Source organism: Falco cherrug, chromosome 11 (genome assembly GCF_023634085.1).
Source record: "Falco cherrug isolate bFalChe1 chromosome 11, bFalChe1.pri, whole genome shotgun sequence".
Taxonomy (NCBI): domain Eukaryota; kingdom Metazoa; phylum Chordata; class Aves; order Falconiformes; family Falconidae; genus Falco; species Falco cherrug.
This window is the reverse complement of record NC_073707.1, coordinates 6,725,414-6,743,453: the sequence shown is the minus strand read 5'-3', so window position 1 is coordinate 6,743,453 and position 18,040 is coordinate 6,725,414. Positions and strand designations below refer to the sequence as shown.

Genomic DNA, 18,040 nt, shown 5'->3' with positions numbered 1-18,040 from the left:
TCCCTGAATCGTGCGCTTGATGATCGGGGTGCAAGTGGGATATGGGAAAGGATATATCTTACTAAAAAAACATGAGATGACTTTGTAGGAGGAAGTAGTGAACTTTTGTTTGCTTTGTTTACAGTCCTCTCTGCTTTTGCCATTGCGAAAGTTAATAGGTAATATTAAGAGCAAATTAGGTCTCTAGGTAATAGCAATATAGTTACCCATTACTGCTTACAAACTCCGGGTGCTTCAGGGAATTAAATGACGATGTTGGGTGCCTTGTACAGGAAAGGCACTCTTCTCACATGTAAAGAAAGGGCTATTTCAGTGCAAGAGAACAGTTTCAGTGTTGCCCATGTGAAAATACTGTTCATCAACAACCAGAAGAATCAACTGTATTTACCACCTTCTTTCAGAAGCAGTGTATTTGTCAATTAAATAGAAATACAAATCTTCTCAATTTATTTGTGAATTTCCTTATTTTCTTTTATTTTTCTTATTTAAAGAACTGTCTTTTCATGTCTGAAGAATTAGATACTAATTATAAGTATTGTGACAAAAAATTGCTCAAGTTGTTTGGTCAAGAATGTTTAAAATCCTTGAATGTCCTGTTGTCAGGATAGTGGTCACGGAGTGTTTCATGCATCAGTTTGTTTTGTTCTTACACAGACAGGCATGTGCTTCAGCACCAAAGGAGACATCACCTTCACAGTGCCATGGCGTTCTTGAAGATTGAGGATGGGGATGGTCTGTGGCAAATCCATGGTTACTGGGCTACTTAGTTATAATGCGTTTCAGTTGAGCACCGCATGCGCTGTCTTAGTATTTTTGTGCAATCTAAGGTTGCAAGCGGATATAGCAGTGTGAAAAATAGACTTGTGTCTGTAAAGAAACATGTGCTAAGGATTGAACTTTGCCCTGCCAAGTTGTACGGAATTTTTGCTGTATTAACAATGTTGGGGGTTTTTTTTCTAGTTCAGTAAGCTGAACAAGCACTGGAGCCTGGCTCCGGATGGGAGCTGGCTTTCCTTGGCCGTGCCTGGAGAGTCGGCATTCAGCAGGAGACATCCAGCTAGTGTCACAGGAATGGTTTGATGGAAAGATTTGAATTGGGATCAGTCCAGAGGCAGTTTGCATATATGTTTCCCTTCAGTGGTGACAGTTTCTGAAGTGTACACATTTGCATAATCTGAATCGGAGCCCTGGGAACACCCCAGTGGCTCGAGGCTGGATGAAAGAAGATGCATCTTTGTAGTCTTCTGAAATAGGGATCTGTACAGGTGTGACTTCCTTTTATTTCAGAAAGCAGTGGGTTACTTGCTGGTTTTGCTGCTTAATAATTTATTTTCTAAACCTACGCATTTATTGAGTTACAGTGAGTAAATGATTGCCTGCCTTTTATCTTGTTGTTTGTGGGATGTTAAGGTAATTTCAAGGTGACTCACAGACAACAAGGCTTTCTGTTCTAATGGGTACAACTGTCTTGAAACAGTTTATGCAGTGCTACTGGACCACTCTGGCAGTGTCCCTACAAGATGTGTGTGGGTACCTAAGAGGAGGAATTGCTTAAGATTTTTTTTTTGCCTGTTTGACACTGATACACATAATGTTGGTGTGGGAAAGATCTGTTTCTGTGACCGCTGGTGGTGGTTAATGTGCTTTGTGGTGGGTAACTCAGTGGTTGCTGGTCTGCGTTTTACAACCTGCCACCTCTGACCTTCCCTTTTATTTCCTATTTTTGCCCTATTTCAGGGATGGGGGAGAACTGTCAATATTTTTTATGTCAGTTGTGAACTTTAAATGTTTCTTCTCATCTATGCTTTTCAATGGAGTCATGTACTTAATAAGAGATACCGTACTCATTCATTTGTGAAGCAGGGGACCTCCTCTCTAAATTGGGAATCCAGTGTCCCTGGTATGTTAAATTGCTGCCTGCCAAGTAGAGGCAGCTTACCTGAGCGGTTAGCAGTAGTGGTGAGCTCTGCTGGAAAAGCAGCTGGAAGGCTGGAGGTGACTGTGACGGTGGGAGAGGAGCTGGGTGAAAGGGATCCTGAGGCTGAGCCTGTGTGGTGTGTGCCTCAGCTGTGCCTGTACTGGGAGACTCTGCCATCTGCTACCTCCAGAAAAGTCCACCTTGAAGGTTTAGGAAGGGAGGTGGCAGGTGCTGTCCTTGTGTGATCTTACAGCAGAATATTTTTGTGGTTCTGATTTTTGACGTTATCCCCTTTGCTTCCCCCTGCCTAGATACCTGGGAGGTCCCGTTCGAGGAGATCTCGGAGCTGCAGTGGCTGGGCAGTGGTGCGCAGGGAGCTGTCTTCTTGGGCAAATTCCGGGCAGAGGAGGTGGCCATCAAGAAAGTGAGAGATCAGAATGAAACGGATATCAAGCACTTGCGGAAACTCAAACATCCTAACATCATTGCGTTCAAGTAGGTTGTGAAACTCGTTTGAAATGTACCTTTATCCAGGCAAGAGCCGTTTGGTCGTGTGCCCTGGCCAAGTTTTTAAAATCCAGGAACTAAGCTGTCTGTAGGACAAAACGAGTGGTCATCCTTCCTCTCAAATTGCTGCACACTCTTGTGAAAACAAAGCTATGGACACAATTCTCACCCAGTGCTGTGCTTTGCTTGCGGGTTCACAGAAGGTCTTCTGTGAACCCTACAAATCTGCAGGTGTGGAAGTTGAAGGAAACCCACCCCTGTCACAGATGAGGTTCCTCCTGTCCAAAGGATGCAGGAGCCCTCCCCCTTCCTGTTCAGGAAGGAGAGCTGTTAGCAGAGCCTTGCCCAGGCAGAGTAAGGAGGTTACTCTCCTGCCCCTGGATTGCCACCTTTGAGAGCTGCCCCAGGACTTTTACTCTCCTGATCCTCACTAGCTGTGTGTTTTCTTTGATAGGGGAGTTTGCACTCAAGCCCCATGCTACTGCATTATCATGGAGTACTGTGCACATGGGCAGCTCTACGAAGTCCTGCGAGCGGGGCGGAAAGTCACCCCTCGGCTGCTCGTGGATTGGTCCACGGGGATTGCAAGTGGGATGAATTATCTGCACCTTCACAAAATCATCCATCGAGACCTCAAGTCACCAAAGTGAGTCTCTAACTACCTAAACTTCCCCCCGTTGTGCTTCTCTCTATTTCGCTTTTTTTCTTGAGGAGTAGTTTAAAGTTAGGTCAAAAGCCCCATTATTTTTTTTTCTATGTTGACTCAAAACTAATGAGAGTGAAACTAATGAAACTTGTTGGCACTGCCCTCCTGTGCTGCAATTTAACAAGACTGGAAATTTTACCAGTACCTTACATGATAAATAGCAGTCAGGAAATATTTCTAATGATTTGATGGTGTATGGCCCTTGTTGAAAGTGGGATATTCTGTTGGCTTCTGCTTTTTTATTTTTCCTTCTTATTTGTTCTTTTATTTCCCTGGTTTTCTGGAATGCATCTCTCATTCCTCTGTTGCGTTCTGGCTAAAACTACCTGGCTGCTTGTATTCATTCTTATTCCCTAGATGCTTATCACTTCTTTAGCCTGTGACGTGACTGTGACAGTGCATTAAGATAAGACTTATAGATGGTTTACAGCGCAGTTTAAGGTACAGCTTTACTAAAATTTTGAAATGTCCCCAGGTATAGCGAATCTTCGGTGACTTGTTAATTTGCAATTTTATCAAGATTGATTTTTGACTTGTAGCGTTTAGAAATGCATTTGAGGCACAAAACGCAACCACTTCAAAGAAAGCGAGAGCTTTCATCAGTGAAAACACATAATCTTTTTTCTTGTACTGCAGTTGTGAACAGCATGGCCTCATCACCTGTTTGTGTTGATTAAGAAGGGGTTTACTCACAGTGGCTGTTATGGCATAAGAAAAACTGCAAAATGCTGATATTTTTTCTTTTTTTTTTGCCAGTGTTTTGGTTACACACACAGATGCAGTAAAAATTTCAGATTTTGGTACATCTAAAGAACTCAGTGATAAAAGTACCAAAATGTCTTTTGCGGGAACTGTGGCTTGGATGGCCCCAGAGGTGATACGCAATGAGCCTGTCTCTGAAAAGGTGGATATCTGGTGAGTAGTATTAATATTTAAGTATCTTCACCTTCTGTTTACCCACTTGGTTTCCCAGCATGTTACGTACTCTGCAGTCTTTTCTCATCCTAGGCATGGGAATAGTTTGCTCTGTGGTGGACTGTGCCTTTCTCCATCTGCCTAGTGCCCGAACTCTGTTACTGAACCGTGGGCTGTAATGGAAAGTAAAATGACATACATGTGTAAAATTGTGTGGTGAGATGTGAAGGTACCTAATGAGACTCGGTGCAGGCTGTGTCTTGCAGTAAGCAAATGCAGCAGTTCTTGTCTGTGTCATTATTCAGGCCAGAGCTTTCTTCCACTGCTGGTGCTCAGAGCCCTTTCAGAAACTGCTGCAGCCATTTTTCATTTGCTTTCTAACCTCTTCAGGGCCACACTTGAGCTGTAGGGAGGCCTCTACTCTGCTAGCTAGAAGGGTTTGACCACCTTTTGCTTTCTGCACCCTGGGTTTGCTGTTATATGTACAGCCACAGGATTATAGTGCAGTGAATCGACCCCCTGGATCCACGGGGGAGGAAACCTGGACATGTTGTTAGAGTTTTGAACACCTGTTTCCATCCCATGTGGAATGTACTCTGTGTCCAAAGGAACACAGGGAAAGGTTCAGATCTCCATGCTGTTAAAAATGCTTGAGAGAGAACTCAGCCTTGGAGCTCCTTTGGGATGCCTTTCCACAGGTTTCAGAGTCCTCAAGGGAACCACATCTGTTTCTGCCTTGTTATTTCTGCATATTAAATGTCAGCAGCCAGGACAAAGGCCCTTCTCCCTGCTTTACGGCCAGGATGAATTTTCCTTCTTGTGGTTTTTCAGCTTCAGATGCTGTCACCTCCCTTACACAACATTTAAGCTGCAGGTAGGTGGTTCGGAGTGCAAGTGGAGTCGGACAGCAGCCTGCTGCGGGTGGTGTAGCTTGGAGCTGGGTCATGACTTTAAGTAAAGATTTCCGGTAGGGAAAGGGAAAGTCTTGTAACCTGTGGTGTACAGCTCTGGTTTGTGCATTCATTTTGTGTGGATGTAGCAGGGCATAGCATGAGCCAGTTCTTCTAGGAGAAACCCTTGGGTTGTTTTGGAAAGAAAACACTCAGCATTTGTCTGGTGAGCTTTTCCCTTTGAATCACAGGTTCATGAGGAGGAACGGCGCCCAATTTCCACCCTCAGTTTTCTGTCCTTTAGAGTGGCTTAGGTTCAGGAATATTGCGTGGAGCATCGTGTCCAATAAAATCCAGCTGCAAGCTCCGCTGAGGGCTGTGGGCACTCCTTTACTCCTGTCCTCGGTGACTTAGAGATGTTGCTCTTCGGTTCAAACCTAGAGGTGCCTTTGGTGCAAGTTCCTCTTGAGTGCAGTGCACTGATGATTGCTCAAACTCCTCCTTGACATCCATTTCTCCCCCAAGATGAGCAAAAGCAATGTTTGTGAATGCTGACAACAAATGAGAACAGTTCCTAAGCTGCTTATGTCTGCTCTCTCATCTTTAACAGCAGGCTAAAAAAAAAAAATCTGTAATCTTATCAGGAGTCTCAAAAATCCTTTGTCAGTTCTTAATCATAACAAAGCTGAAACCAGATGGGGTTTCCCAGTAGTTTGTCCAACCACCTGTATCCCTGCTTTCCTGCAGCCCATGGAAAAAAAAAATTCAAGGGAAAAAAATATTCAAATTCTGCTTGTTTTGTGGTTGGTTCCCCTACTCCACATCCCCCTTACCCCCCGCCCTGCGATTTGAAGTCACTGGGCTTTGAAAGTGCAACATTTTTCACATGAAGTTCTGTTCCGTGACTGATGCTTGTTCAGACCCAGGCAGTTTGTCCCTTAGATGTTCTTCTATACTGAACAACAGCAAGTTGATTTTAGTACAAGCCAGAAACACACTTCTCACTTCTCACCTTGTTTGACTTGCCAGCAAGCTTGGCAGGGTCAGTGTCCCATGGACGGCTGGGGCATGCAAGGAAGGAGATACAGCTGGGTTTGGAATCGGATGGTTGTGCTTCACCTGGAATCACAGCCTGGTTGTTAATATGCAGTCAGGGTGCTGCTGGCTCTCAGCAGCATTTTGTTTACCTCTGCATTGATTGGTTTGATATTTCTTTGGTGTTTTATTGGGTGAAGATTGTAAATAAATAACTGTTTGCTGTTATAAATTAAGGGTTTGGTCGTTACTGATCATTTTGCTAAGGAAGAGAAGCAAAGTGAGTTTTCTTACCTATATCTTCCAGTTCTTGTAATAAGAACCTCTTCACCAGGCAGAATTCTCTTATTTTTTTCTTTCTTTAGCCTTCCTTTCTTCAGCACAAAAGAAATATCAGATGAGACTGCATGTGCTTTTGATACTGACACTTAAACACATTTGTTAATTTCTGTGTTGCAGTAGTTGCAGTACTGTCTCAGACCCATGAAACTCATACCTAGCAGTACACGTAACAGCAGAGGGAGCTTTTGGTGGGGCCGGGGGGGAAGTTAAATGTAAAAAGACCGCAAAACCTTTGTTGTGTTGTGTCTGTAAGACACCAGTTCCGTCTGTCCAGACCAATAAGAACAGTCTAAAGTCTGTCTCAGAAAAGCTAACTTCTCTTTTCATTTAACAGGAGTGAGATTTAATCTATACAGAAAATATGGCTTCAGGATTTTTATAATCTCACAAAGAAAAGTGAAAGGCTGTGTGAAAACCAGCGTGGTTTGGGGTTCAGCCCAGTGCTGGATCAGTGGAGGAAGAGTTACCTGGTGTGTGGAACAGCTACACTGGGTTAAAAGCTACTACGTAAACACTGTTGCACCTACTCTCAATTTCAGATCAGACATACCTATTGCCCTGTGTTGCCAAACAAACGTCTTTTTTTTTTTTTTTTTTTTTCAAGCTCCAGATGTCTCTGTTTAATTGAATTCACACAGAAGCTTTTATCCTGTTTTATTTTTTCGTCAGGTCATTTGGGGTAGTTTTGTGGGAGCTGCTTACAGGAGAGATCCCCTACAAGGATGTGGACTCTTCGGCCATCATTTGGGGAGTGGGCAGTAACAGCCTGCACCTTCCTGTCCCTTCGACGTGCCCAGATGGCTTCAAAATCCTCATGAAGCAGACCTGGTAAGAGCCTGAACCTCACGCCGCAAGACCTATGGCTGGCTCCCAGCTCTTGTCAGCCTCCCAGTAAAAGAAATGAAACCAGAGTCAGCGTTGAGGCCAGAGCAGAGGGCTCTTAAATACCCTCACACTAGTCATGAGAGCAGTACGTTCCAGCGTTTTGGCAACTGCTTCCTTGTGGCAGCAGGCCTGGGCCCCAGAAGGATGTTTGGAGCTTAGAGGAAGGAAGAAACCTTTCTGGTTTGCTTGGGGCGGGTTGGGGGGGGGGGGGGGGAGGCAGGAGGGAGGGGGTGGGCAGACACTGTTGAGACTGGTGAGGGACAAGGAGTTGAACGGGAGAGAAGTGGGAGAGCAGAGCTTGATGGGAGCCCCAGCAGGGTGACAGTTGCTCAGGTGTGACCCAGAAGCAGGTAGCACGAAGGTCATCTTCACTAGCCATCACAGAGACTGTTCCTTTGTCATAGCAAAACAGGTGAGAAAAGGGAGCTCTGTGGGAAGAGGAGCTGGAAGGAAAGTAGTGGTAAAATTTCTTCATGCTGGCTCCAGAGTAAAAGGAGATTATTTTTTCACTCTGAAACCCCCTTGTGACTGACTTTTGAACTGGACAAAGAGAAATTTGAGCTTTCTGTATGATTTTAGAGGTATAGATACAGAAAATGCTTTGTTTCCTCCACATGCCAGATGAGAGTTGCAGTTCTTTGTCTTGGGTTGTGCATTAATGCTTTGTCTTTGCAATTGCATCTTGACACAGACTATGAGGGTTCTTCCAGCATTTTCCTACTCCGTGAGTTTTACCAGCCATCCTCTCAATGGCACAAAGGGAAAAACAGGCCAGAGCATCTCTGGATCTTTCCCGGTGGCTGTTTACCCCCCTGACCCTGAGCTGCAGCAGGTCGTGCTGTCGCAGTGTCTGTGCTGGGGTGTGCTGGGGACAGGGAGCTGCGTGTGCAGCTCCCAGCAGGGAGCAGGGACGGACGCACACTCTGCTGTCCCCACCTAGTGGAAGCGGGTGGTTTGTAGGGCTGAGGTGGCTGAAGGAGCTCGCTCTTGTCCGGAGCACTGAATCCATGCGGCAGGTCTGGTGGGTTCAGTCCTGAAGCTCGAGTGCTCGTCTCTCTTCTCAGACTTACACGTTCTTGCACTTGAATGGATCTTACGGAGATGTTCAGTGCATTACAACACTGCGTAGGCTCAGGCACATACTATGTGGCAACACAGATACATTTGGTGTTGATAAACACCCTGCTTTGTTGAATGTAAATTATCATGTCTACTAGATCAAGTATTCCCATTATAAAATTCAGAAATGAATAGGATAACGAACTGAGCTCTGTTTCTTCTTACCAAGTTAGGAACAGTTTCAGTTTGTATCCTATCTTTCACTTCGTAATCACATTTTCTTATTTTAAATGATTTTCATTGCTTTGGTTTCTTCAGAATAGATCATCACAAATGAAAAACTGAATACAGAACAACCCTAGCACAATGAACTCGTATTCAGGAAAAGAGGAAACTGAAACCTCCTTTGCTCTAATCTGTCAGCTGCATGGTTCAGAGACTATGTTCTAGTGAGAAATCCTTTCAGAAGGGTAGGAGAAGCCAACAATGTTGACAAAATTTGTCTGTTTTACTTCAGGCAGAGCAAGCCCCGGAATCGTCCCTCCTTCCGGCAGACACTGATGCACCTGGACATCGCATCTGCTGATGTGCTGGCTACTCCTCAGGAAACCTATTTCAAATCACAGGTAACTGGAGCATGGCTGTAGTCCAAGAGCACCAGTTAGCTCCAGGGGTCTGATTTCGGAGGGTGCATCGAGTACGCAAAAGTCTGGATTCCTGGGGAGAAGCAAACTGGGTATTTGAAAATCTTTTACCCAAACTTTCACAAACTGAGACATCTGCTGACTTTAGTCAGAAACTCAGTGTTGTCTCATTTGCTTCTCCCTGAAACTGCTGACTTGAGATGTTCTTCTCCCAGCTGTTCTCTCAGTACTGCTGTACAGGGGACCACGAGCCTGCCGAGAGCGGAACCATTGCACTTATGGTGAAGATAAGCAGAGCAGCCAGTGGGACAAAGAGCTGTTACAGGGCAGGGAAGGGACTCTGGGACTTTCAGGGAAGATCTAAAATTATGTTCTTAGAGATTCCTCTGAGTCCTACCCAGCAAGCTACTGTCTGCTCCCAAGGAGGGAACGAGAATGAAACCTTGGCTCCAGTATAGAAGATCTATATAGGGTGTTGGGGTGTGTGTGTGTGAAGAAGTGGGTGCAATTATTTAAAGCTGCAAGAACCAGGGCTTCAAGGGGCAAGAAGAGTTAGTATCACCCTGGTGACAGTCATCATTGTCATGAATACAGCTCTCCATAAGTCTTTCTTGTTTACTTTGAAGGGCAAAAGGGAAGAAAATGTTGGGTTAGGACGAAAAGAGTGTTGGGAGTTTTTTTAATATTTTTTTTTTTTTTTTAGAAAATGCAGGTATGTTTTAAAGAATCTAGTTGGAGCACAGAATTGGAAATAGCATTTGAAAATGCTGATAGTAAACATGCTGCAATGATGCTGCCCAAAATAATTCAGCTAACAAAAACACGTTTTTAACCCAAACCTGTAATTTTCTGCAGACACAGTGTTGCCCAAGAATTTTTCTTTGGTGCAACTGGAGATCCAAATTCTACAGATACCTAAAAGTAAATTACTTTCCTAGGCTGAATGGAGAGAAGAAGTGAAGAAACATTTTGAGAAAATTAAAAGTGAAGGAACTTGTATCCACCGGCTAGATGAAGAATTGATTCGTCGTCGAAGAGAAGAACTGAGGTCTGTTGATGGTCTTTTATGTTCACTGCTCACTTTTTCCATCCAGCCTTCTCTTATCCAGCGAAATGACCCCAGCTCCCTCAGCTTCTCTTCACAGGGCATGTGCTCCAGCCCCTGACTGTTCTCATGCTCCTCTTGTACTGAGGACTCCAAAACAGGACTCGGTATTCCTGGTGGCTTAAATTGCTGCAGCCTAAATGCCTTGTGAGTCCAGAAACTGAAGTTCCCACAGGCCTGCCCTAGGCCCTTGAGTGTTGCTTGGCTGATGAAAAGCTAGAGAGAGAGAAACAGTGGAAAGCATCCCTGCTCTTGGACAGTCTGAACAGTTTGCTCTAGGCAAGACAGGCAAAGGCTTGTGTGTTTGCCGGGGAATATTCCTGCCTGAGTTTTGATGTTTGCGATAACAGCACTGCAGCAGGTACATCCACCTCAGTGGAAAATGCATCTTGCAGCTTGCTGTGAGCTTTCCCTGCCCTGATAACTTTCTTTGAATTAGTTATTTCCAGAGGAGTGAACACACTCCAATTTATCAGCCCACTGAAATTAATTTTGAATATTAGACCAACTTAAAAATGAAAGATGAATGTTTATTTAAGAAAGTGTTTTCTGCTGTGTAACAAATTTGCAAATATATTTATGACAGAGAAACATAAAATACCAAATAGCAGTTCTGTGTCAAAGCTGCGAAACGAAAGGAAACCTTGTTCAGGCAGTTTGACGCAGTTGTTGATCAGTGTTCCCTAGCCCTAGGGAGCTTTTGATGGTCTCATCTTTCAGCTGTGGTTCAAGATGTCTTCTGCAACTTTACTGTAGCTGTAGGGGCATATTGCTTTTTATGAAATACAAATGACTTCTTTCCCTGCTTCTTTAGAAGCTAACTTATCCCCTTTTCTTTGCAAACAGGATGATCGGGGCTTGGCTAACGGGCTTGTGGGTGCGTGTGAGGCATTTGCAGCTTCTTTAGTGAGAAGCTTTGCCATCTTTTGAGACTGTTCAACACTTTCAAAAGCATATCATGATTCATTGCTGTATCAGGCTCTTAACCATCATTCACTGTTAACTCTGTCTGGGCTTCTGTGCAATGCAGCTGACAAATTTGAATTTTGGAAGGCTCTTTCCTAAAGCACCCGTACTTTTCCTTATTCTTCTCTCTTGATCCGCAGATATCAGACTGTGGAATAATGACTTTTCTGTTTTTCAGGCATGCATTGGATATCCGCGAACACTATGAGAGGAAGCTGGAGCGAGCCAACAACTTATACATGGAGCTCAGTGCTATTATGCTGCAGCTGGAGGTCCGTGAGAAGGAGCTCATAAAGTATGTATCTCTGGGCATAATGGCATGCTGTGCACGTGGCAATATGCATACAGGAGAGACAAAACAGCACTTAATTTCTAAACAGCATAGTGTTACTTGTAGATTTAGTGTCCTCTGAAAAACTTACAGGGTAAAGAAAGTGCTGGCAAGCAGAGACAGGACCCTTAAGAGTAGATTGCTGCAGATTGTTTAGTGTATATTTCTTTACCCAGTGTTTACTGACTGGGAGAAAGGCACCTTTCCCATTTGGTGTTGGCATATCCTTTGGCACCTTTGTAAAGAGAAAAGCAGTGCTGTTTCTGGACTGGGTGCCAGGGCCCTCTTCCAACTGCCTGATCTCTGCAGACAATTTAGAAAATCGCTATGTCCTTTTGCAGAACAGCATGTTGTGTTGCACCCAGCCATAGCTGAGAAACAGGCACGCAGTGTGCTCAGAGCGGAGCTGTGTTTCTGTCCAGCAGGAGCTGCAGTTGGATAAAGAGAGAACTGATCTGGCTTTTTGTTTGTTTGTTTTTTTGTTGGTTTTTTTTTCTTTCCCAACATTTCAGGAGGGAACAAGCAGTGGAAAAAAAATACCCTGGGACTTACAAACGCCACCCAGTTAGACCCATAATCCACCCCAATACAGTGGAGAAGCTGATGAAGAGGAAAGGGGTCTCCCATAAACCAGGCAGCCAGACTAAACGGTAAGAAGTAACAACGTCGTTCTGTGCCAGGAACCAGCGGTAGATCCTCGCTGAGATGAGCAGGCAGCTTGCGTCCCTGTTAGCCCGACAAAATGCAGGACAGGCCAAAGGGGTGCTTGGTGTTGGGCCTGGTCTGACCCTCAGAACCATGATTGTTTAATTCTGAAGATAAAAGAGATGAATCCTGCCATCCCTTCTACCTGGGCAGCTCTCTTGGAACTGTTTGGTCCATATGAGTTTTTCCATAGATGATGGTGCTTTGACAAGGAGGTGTCTAATGTGTTTTCTCGAACTCCTGACTGACCAAGCAGAGAGCAGTTAGGTCATCCTTGACTTGAATGGAATAAGCAGGGTGAGGGATTATGGAAATCAGCCAGTCCTCAGGGAGGATGGATTCACTGTTGAGGAATTAAATTGGGGTTTGAGATTTGGGAATTCGTGCTGTCCTTTCAGCTAGTTCTCTTCTGCGTGACTTTCAGAAAGTGAGATACTTTTTTTCAGAGGAGGTGTCTATTTTATTTTTCCCTTTTCTGGGATTTCTGGGAGTTAAGAGAGTCTTGATTAACAATGAATAATCACTTCTGAATTAATATCCACATATGCCTCTGAAATGAGCAGGCTGATAAGCATCAGCAGATTGGGACCCAATTGCGCTGAGCATTGTATATGCACATAGTAAGAGACATGCCTGACACCAAGGTCTTAGGAGGGAGCTATTTTGGGAGCAGAACATCAAAATAAGAGCGGAAAAAGGACAGTATGTGACAGATATTGGAAAAAGCAGCAAGAAAGGAGTGTAGAGCATGATGGGCTAAACGGAAAGGACGTTAAGTAGAGACAATCAAAGGAAACTAAATGCAGACGTTAAACAGCTGAAGGGGAGAAAAGCCGGTAGATTTTAGAAAGCAGAGTGTGCTTGTGGCTACAGCTGGCTCTTCATCCTGGCTCCGAGCCGATGTAATTTCTTAGTTTGTGGTTTAATGCATAACTTCTGCTGACTGTCCCTCAGGCCAGATCTACTGAAGTCAGAGGGCATACCCAGCGCGGAAGCAGCATCCAATGGCTCACCAGTCTCAGGAAGTCCCAAAATGTCAACACTGAGTGGCAAAAGCCGCTACCGCAGTAAGCCACGTCACCGCCGAGGGAACAGCAAAGGCAGCTACAATGATTTTGCAGGGATCTTGAAAAACCAGCCAGTGCAAGATGATGCACCTCCACCTCATAATCATTCTCATCACCCCGGCCTCCCGCAGCAACCTGGCCACAGCCATCCCCATGGCCATCACTCACGGCTTCATGCCCACGGACAAGATATTGCCAACTGCGCAAACAACTTAAGGTACTTTGGCCCTGCAGCAGCGCTGCGGAGCCCTCTCAGTAACCACGCGCAAAGGCGGATGTCTGGGTCCAGCCCCGACCTCATCTCCGCTGCCATGGAAGCAGATTGCCGAAGGAATCTGGAGAGCAAAGAAAGCAAAGCTGATCATTGGGAGTGTTGCAAAACAGATCCGTATGATTCCTGTCTTCAGTGCAGGGACGAGGACAGTGGTCAGGTACAGATGTCATCCGTTGAAACAGGGATGAGCCATTCTCAATCACCAACATCTGCTTCCCTATACGAAAACGCGCAGTTCATTGAGAAGATGGAGGAGGAGGGTTTCAGCAGCTCTAAGTCAGCGTCCGCCTTAGGCACTCCCCAGCACATGGCTTCCTCAGTGCTACCTTGCAAAGCAAGACCCCTTCAAAAGGTAAGGACAAAGCATAGTGATTTGAATAAAAAAACCCGCAAAGCTTGCTGCTCTTTCCCCTCTCCAGCAAAAGGTGTGTAGCATAGGCTAGTGTCTGGATACGGGATAGTGGCAAAACCATGTTTCCCACGCACGTAGCAGTGGAGTTACACGTACAGCTTTATCTCGAAGAAATCATGCCTCTTTGAACTTTGCTTTGTGATCTGGACATACTTTTAAAGTCAATTTTACTGAAAAGTACCGTAGGCATATTGGAGCATACTGCCAATAATGAGGGTTGTCAGGTGTGGTTCTGATAGGGCCCGGTTCTGCTGCTTGCAATTTAGCCACTTTTTGTTTGAGCTGAAACTGAATTTTTGTTCTTGAAACAGTCTCAAAATGTTTTCAGGCCTTTCTCTAAACAAAGGAAGGGGTTTTGGTTTGGCATGTTTTTGGTGATGTTAAATATGAATAAAGTTTCATTGAGAATCTGTAGCTCTGCTGTGCCCTGGAACAGAAATTCAACATTTGCCATGGTCTCGGGGACATGCCTTTTGTTGCACCTGCCAGGAACTGTCGCCCTTGACTGCAAGTCATAATTCTTATGTATTTTGTGAGGATTTTGCAAGGGTCAAAAAGGTGTTTCAGCACAGTTGTATGGAAGCAGTTCCTGTTCGTTCTTCCTGCTTCTGTCCAGGTGGTGAGAGAAGTAGGAACCAGTCTGAGTAGAGTTCAAAGAGCAGGAAAACTGGGCCTGGGTGGAAAATTGGAGGAAAAGAGGATAAGTACCAGACAAAGAGTGTGATTTTGGCCCAGAATGGAGGGAGGAGGACCTCGTATTACAAGGGGATGGGGTCAGATAGAGGCTGAACCAGGGGGTGGCAGGTTGGATAGCGTAGAAGGATGTGTAAAAACCAAGAGCACGGGGGGTGGATTTGGATGGGAAAAGGAAAACAGAAGGCTCTGTGCTCACTGAAATAGAGAATGGAACTAAACTCAAGTTTTCCTAGTTGGTGAAACCCACCAGCGAAGGCTGTGCCATCCCCATCCTGCTCTGTGATGGGCTTGTGTAGAAGAGGGTTGAAGTCATAAAGCTGAGTGCCAGGTCAGCTCAATATGGATTTCAGTATGACACTAATTACTTGATTTGCTTCTGTAAAAATCCGGAACTTTATGTACTCAGTGCCTGCTAAATTACTCCAGTGTATTTCAAAGTCAGTTACTCCAAATTCAGAAATGGCAGCATTAAGACTGCCTGAAATAATCTCCTGGTAAGAAGATGTTTGAGTCAGTGCAGGTTATTTTTCTTGTCTAGATTGTTGCAGCCCATTGACACAGTGACTTTGTCCTGGAGGACCAAGGGGCAGCCATGTCATTGCATGTTTGTTCTTTCACAAGCGTGATACGATTCTTGCCCTTGTTTTCTGCCAGAGCGGTGATGACTCTTCAGAAGAGGAAGAGGGCGAAGTAGACAGTGAAGTGGAGTTTCCTCGTAGACAAAGGTAAAAGGTGAATTCACTCTAATCTCTTTGGTGGGATAAAATGCAGGAGGAGAACTGTCTTAGCAGCTGCACACAAGCATTGCCACCGTGGAAGGTGACAGCAAAAGAACAGAATCACGTTCAGTGCATCCCGTCCACCCTCGGCTGATCCCTCCTGTTCACTCACTGTTTTCAGCCTGTTCTGAGACGTTCTCTCTAGTATAGCTTTTCCGCTGCAGGCTGTTTGTAGCACAGCTTGATCACGTTATTCAGCCTACAAAAATAAGCTACTGCACCACCAGAATCAGACTTACTGGGTGTTGGGACCCTTTGTGGACCCTTTCAAATGCTGTTTATTAACTGTTGCTGCAGTGGGGCAGACTCCAGCACCTTTGTAAGTTGAATTCAAATAGGATTGAAGAGCTAGGTGACAACATGGCAGATCAAATGTGATGGTCTTGCCGGTGAAATAAGACTTGAGAGGGCATTCCTACCTAAGCCTGTGTAATAGCTTTACAGTCTTGTGCTTAGGAAAGACGACATGGAGTTGGTGCCGTACCTTTATGAAAGCAGCTGCTTAAAGTGCAGAAGTGATCCTGTGGGCAAGTAGGTTAAAGGTCGTTAGGAGAGGAGCAAAGAAGAAAATAAAAGCTTGTCTGCTGTTGTATAAATTGATGGCACACCTGCAGCTTGAATCCTAAATGCCACCTTCATTGCCCGAGCTCAATGACCATGGTAAATTTTGAAAAGGTACTGAGATGTGTGACAAGAATGCTTAGAGATGGTTTCCATAGAAGAAGAGATTAAATCCATGAGAAATGAGCAGGAGAGGCGATCCTAGAGGTGCATGAAATTGCAATGTATGTGGAGAAAACAGAGAAGGAATGATTCCTCACATTCATGTTAGGGACACTTAGTGAAGCAAACAGGGTTTAAAATGAGCACAAGGAAGCGCTTTTTCCATCCAAAACATTTTCAGATAAGGAGCTCATTGTCAAGGTATACTGTGGAAATCAAAACATAAACAAGTCATAGGTGTTAGATTTATGGAGTGTAGATCCATCAGTGGCTGTTAGCAGTCTGTCATCCAGGTCTGATCTGCAGCTCAGGAGTCTGATTTGCTGAACGGTACAAACCGGGAAGCTATGCCAGGAGAAAGCAGGCTCTGTCTGCACACCCTGTTCTCGTACTTTTCCCAGATTATTTCTTCCAGCCTACGGTTGGAGACAGAACGCTGGACCATATGAGTTTTCTGACTCATACGGGTCTTGTGCGATTGTTGCTTCTACTGTGATTTACTAACTTGGAAGACAAATTTCCTCTCCTGAATTCATTGTGATGACCTGTTGTGGGTCTCCTGGCATGTTCTGTCAACTGATACTTTGTACCATTACTGTTGAATCCTGGCATGAGGCGATTTCCACGTTCAAGTAACTCCGAGCTTATTTTTTGAGCGCACATACCTAAATTCTGGTCTGGCTGTTTGGATCACTGCCAGGTGATGCCGGTTTTCCCAGCTGAATTAGCTCGAACCCTACAGTACAACCTTTCTTTTAGAAAAAGAACTGTTAAAGAAAATATCCTCTAGGGCAGATCAGCTAATACCAGAATGTAGCAGAGAAGACCATATAAGAACGGATGAATTTAAAGATGCAGATCTTGAAATAAATCATTCAAAAGGTAGTAGATTTCCATAGCTCCAAGATGTGAAAGGCAGCCCAACATTTTGCAGAGCTCTTGCTGCCAGCCTTGCAGATGAGTTATGACTCAGCTGGAGATGTGTTCTTAGGGTGGGAAGAGGCTCTTGCTCTCGGAGAGTTGATGTAAAGCCTTTTCCAGGAATAGAACCTGTTTTGCTCAAAGACATTTTTGGAAGGGTCAAGCCTGTAGCCCAGTGTGGAGAAGCAACCAGGGAGTATTGTGTGCACTGTGCCAGGGTGGTACCGGCTAGGGAGAACAGTACTGAGTGGCCTGGGCTGCCTGTCACAGGGAGCAAGCCCTGTTCCTCTTGTGCTGAAGATGCCAGTTAAAAGTACAGATGCAAAAATCTGCTCTGCATTGCGTGCTCAGGAAGCAAGATGAGGTTTGCCAGGGGAACCTGTGTAAACTTGTAGCAGCCACTCTGCATTCACTACACTACTAAGGTGGCGAGGGTTTGGATTGTGATACATGTCTCAAAAGCAAGCGGCCTGGTTTGTACCCCTGCTGCATGCCAGAAGCAGTTCCTTGTGTTCAGACTGTAGCCTTGTGCTGGTGCACAGCTCGTTCTTACTCTGTGCTGTGAGAAGGTGCGTGAAAACCTGTCCACTGAGAAGCTGTCGCTTTTCTAGCTGGCAGTGGACTCATGGGAACGGGCTCACCCAGGGCAGAGTGGGCACCAGGAGCGGGGTCTGGTTAGGCCAGGTATAGCAGAGTGGCTGGACGCAGCACCCAGGGAAGTTCTTTGCAATCAGAGGCACTGTGATACAAACTGAACGCTGAACCACTCTCCTGTCTGCAGACCTCACCGCTGCATTAGCAGCTGCCAGTCCTACTCAACCTTCAGCTCAGAGAACTTCTCTGTGTCAGACGGAGAGGAGGGGAACACAAGCGATCATTCGAACAGCCCGGATGAGCTGGCTACCAAGCTGGAAGATGAGCTGGCTGAGAAGCTGGAGGACATGTTGTCCCAGACTCCAGAGATCCCCATTGAAATCTCCACCCAGTCTGATGGGCTTTCAGACAAAGAGTGTGCTGTGCGGAGAGTCAAGACTCAGATGTCTCTGGGCAAACTTTGTGCAGATGAACACAGCTGTGAGGTGAGTTGTACGTTCACTTATCCCTCTTCCTTCTATTGAGTAAAAAAATAAGTAATAAAATGTTATGAAAAGGAATCCAAA

General features: G+C 45.1%; 1 protein-coding gene across 7 annotated transcripts in view; it reads left to right on the top strand.

Moving 5' to 3' along the window:
* The window catches only part of MAP3K13 (mitogen-activated protein kinase kinase kinase 13), a 79,987-nt gene that overhangs the window by 57,354 nt on the left and 4,593 nt on the right, over positions 1 to 18,040 (top strand). For all 7 annotated transcript variants that reach the window (XM_055723537.1, XM_055723540.1, XM_055723538.1 and 4 more), the window contains 11 exons: positions 2,230 to 2,413; positions 2,880 to 3,071; positions 3,888 to 4,046; positions 6,983 to 7,141; positions 8,775 to 8,883; positions 9,840 to 9,949; positions 11,151 to 11,267; positions 11,816 to 11,953; positions 12,963 to 13,701; positions 15,112 to 15,182; positions 17,662 to 17,959. In XM_055723537.1, coding sequence (XP_055579512.1) covers positions 2,230 to 2,413; positions 2,880 to 3,071; positions 3,888 to 4,046; positions 6,983 to 7,141; positions 8,775 to 8,883; positions 9,840 to 9,949; positions 11,151 to 11,267; positions 11,816 to 11,953; positions 12,963 to 13,701; positions 15,112 to 15,182; positions 17,662 to 17,959 — 2,276 coding nt within the window. The remainder of the gene's footprint in view (positions 1 to 2,229; positions 2,414 to 2,879; positions 3,072 to 3,887; positions 4,047 to 6,982; positions 7,142 to 8,774; positions 8,884 to 9,839; positions 9,950 to 11,150; positions 11,268 to 11,815; positions 11,954 to 12,962; positions 13,702 to 15,111; positions 15,183 to 17,661; positions 17,960 to 18,040) is intronic.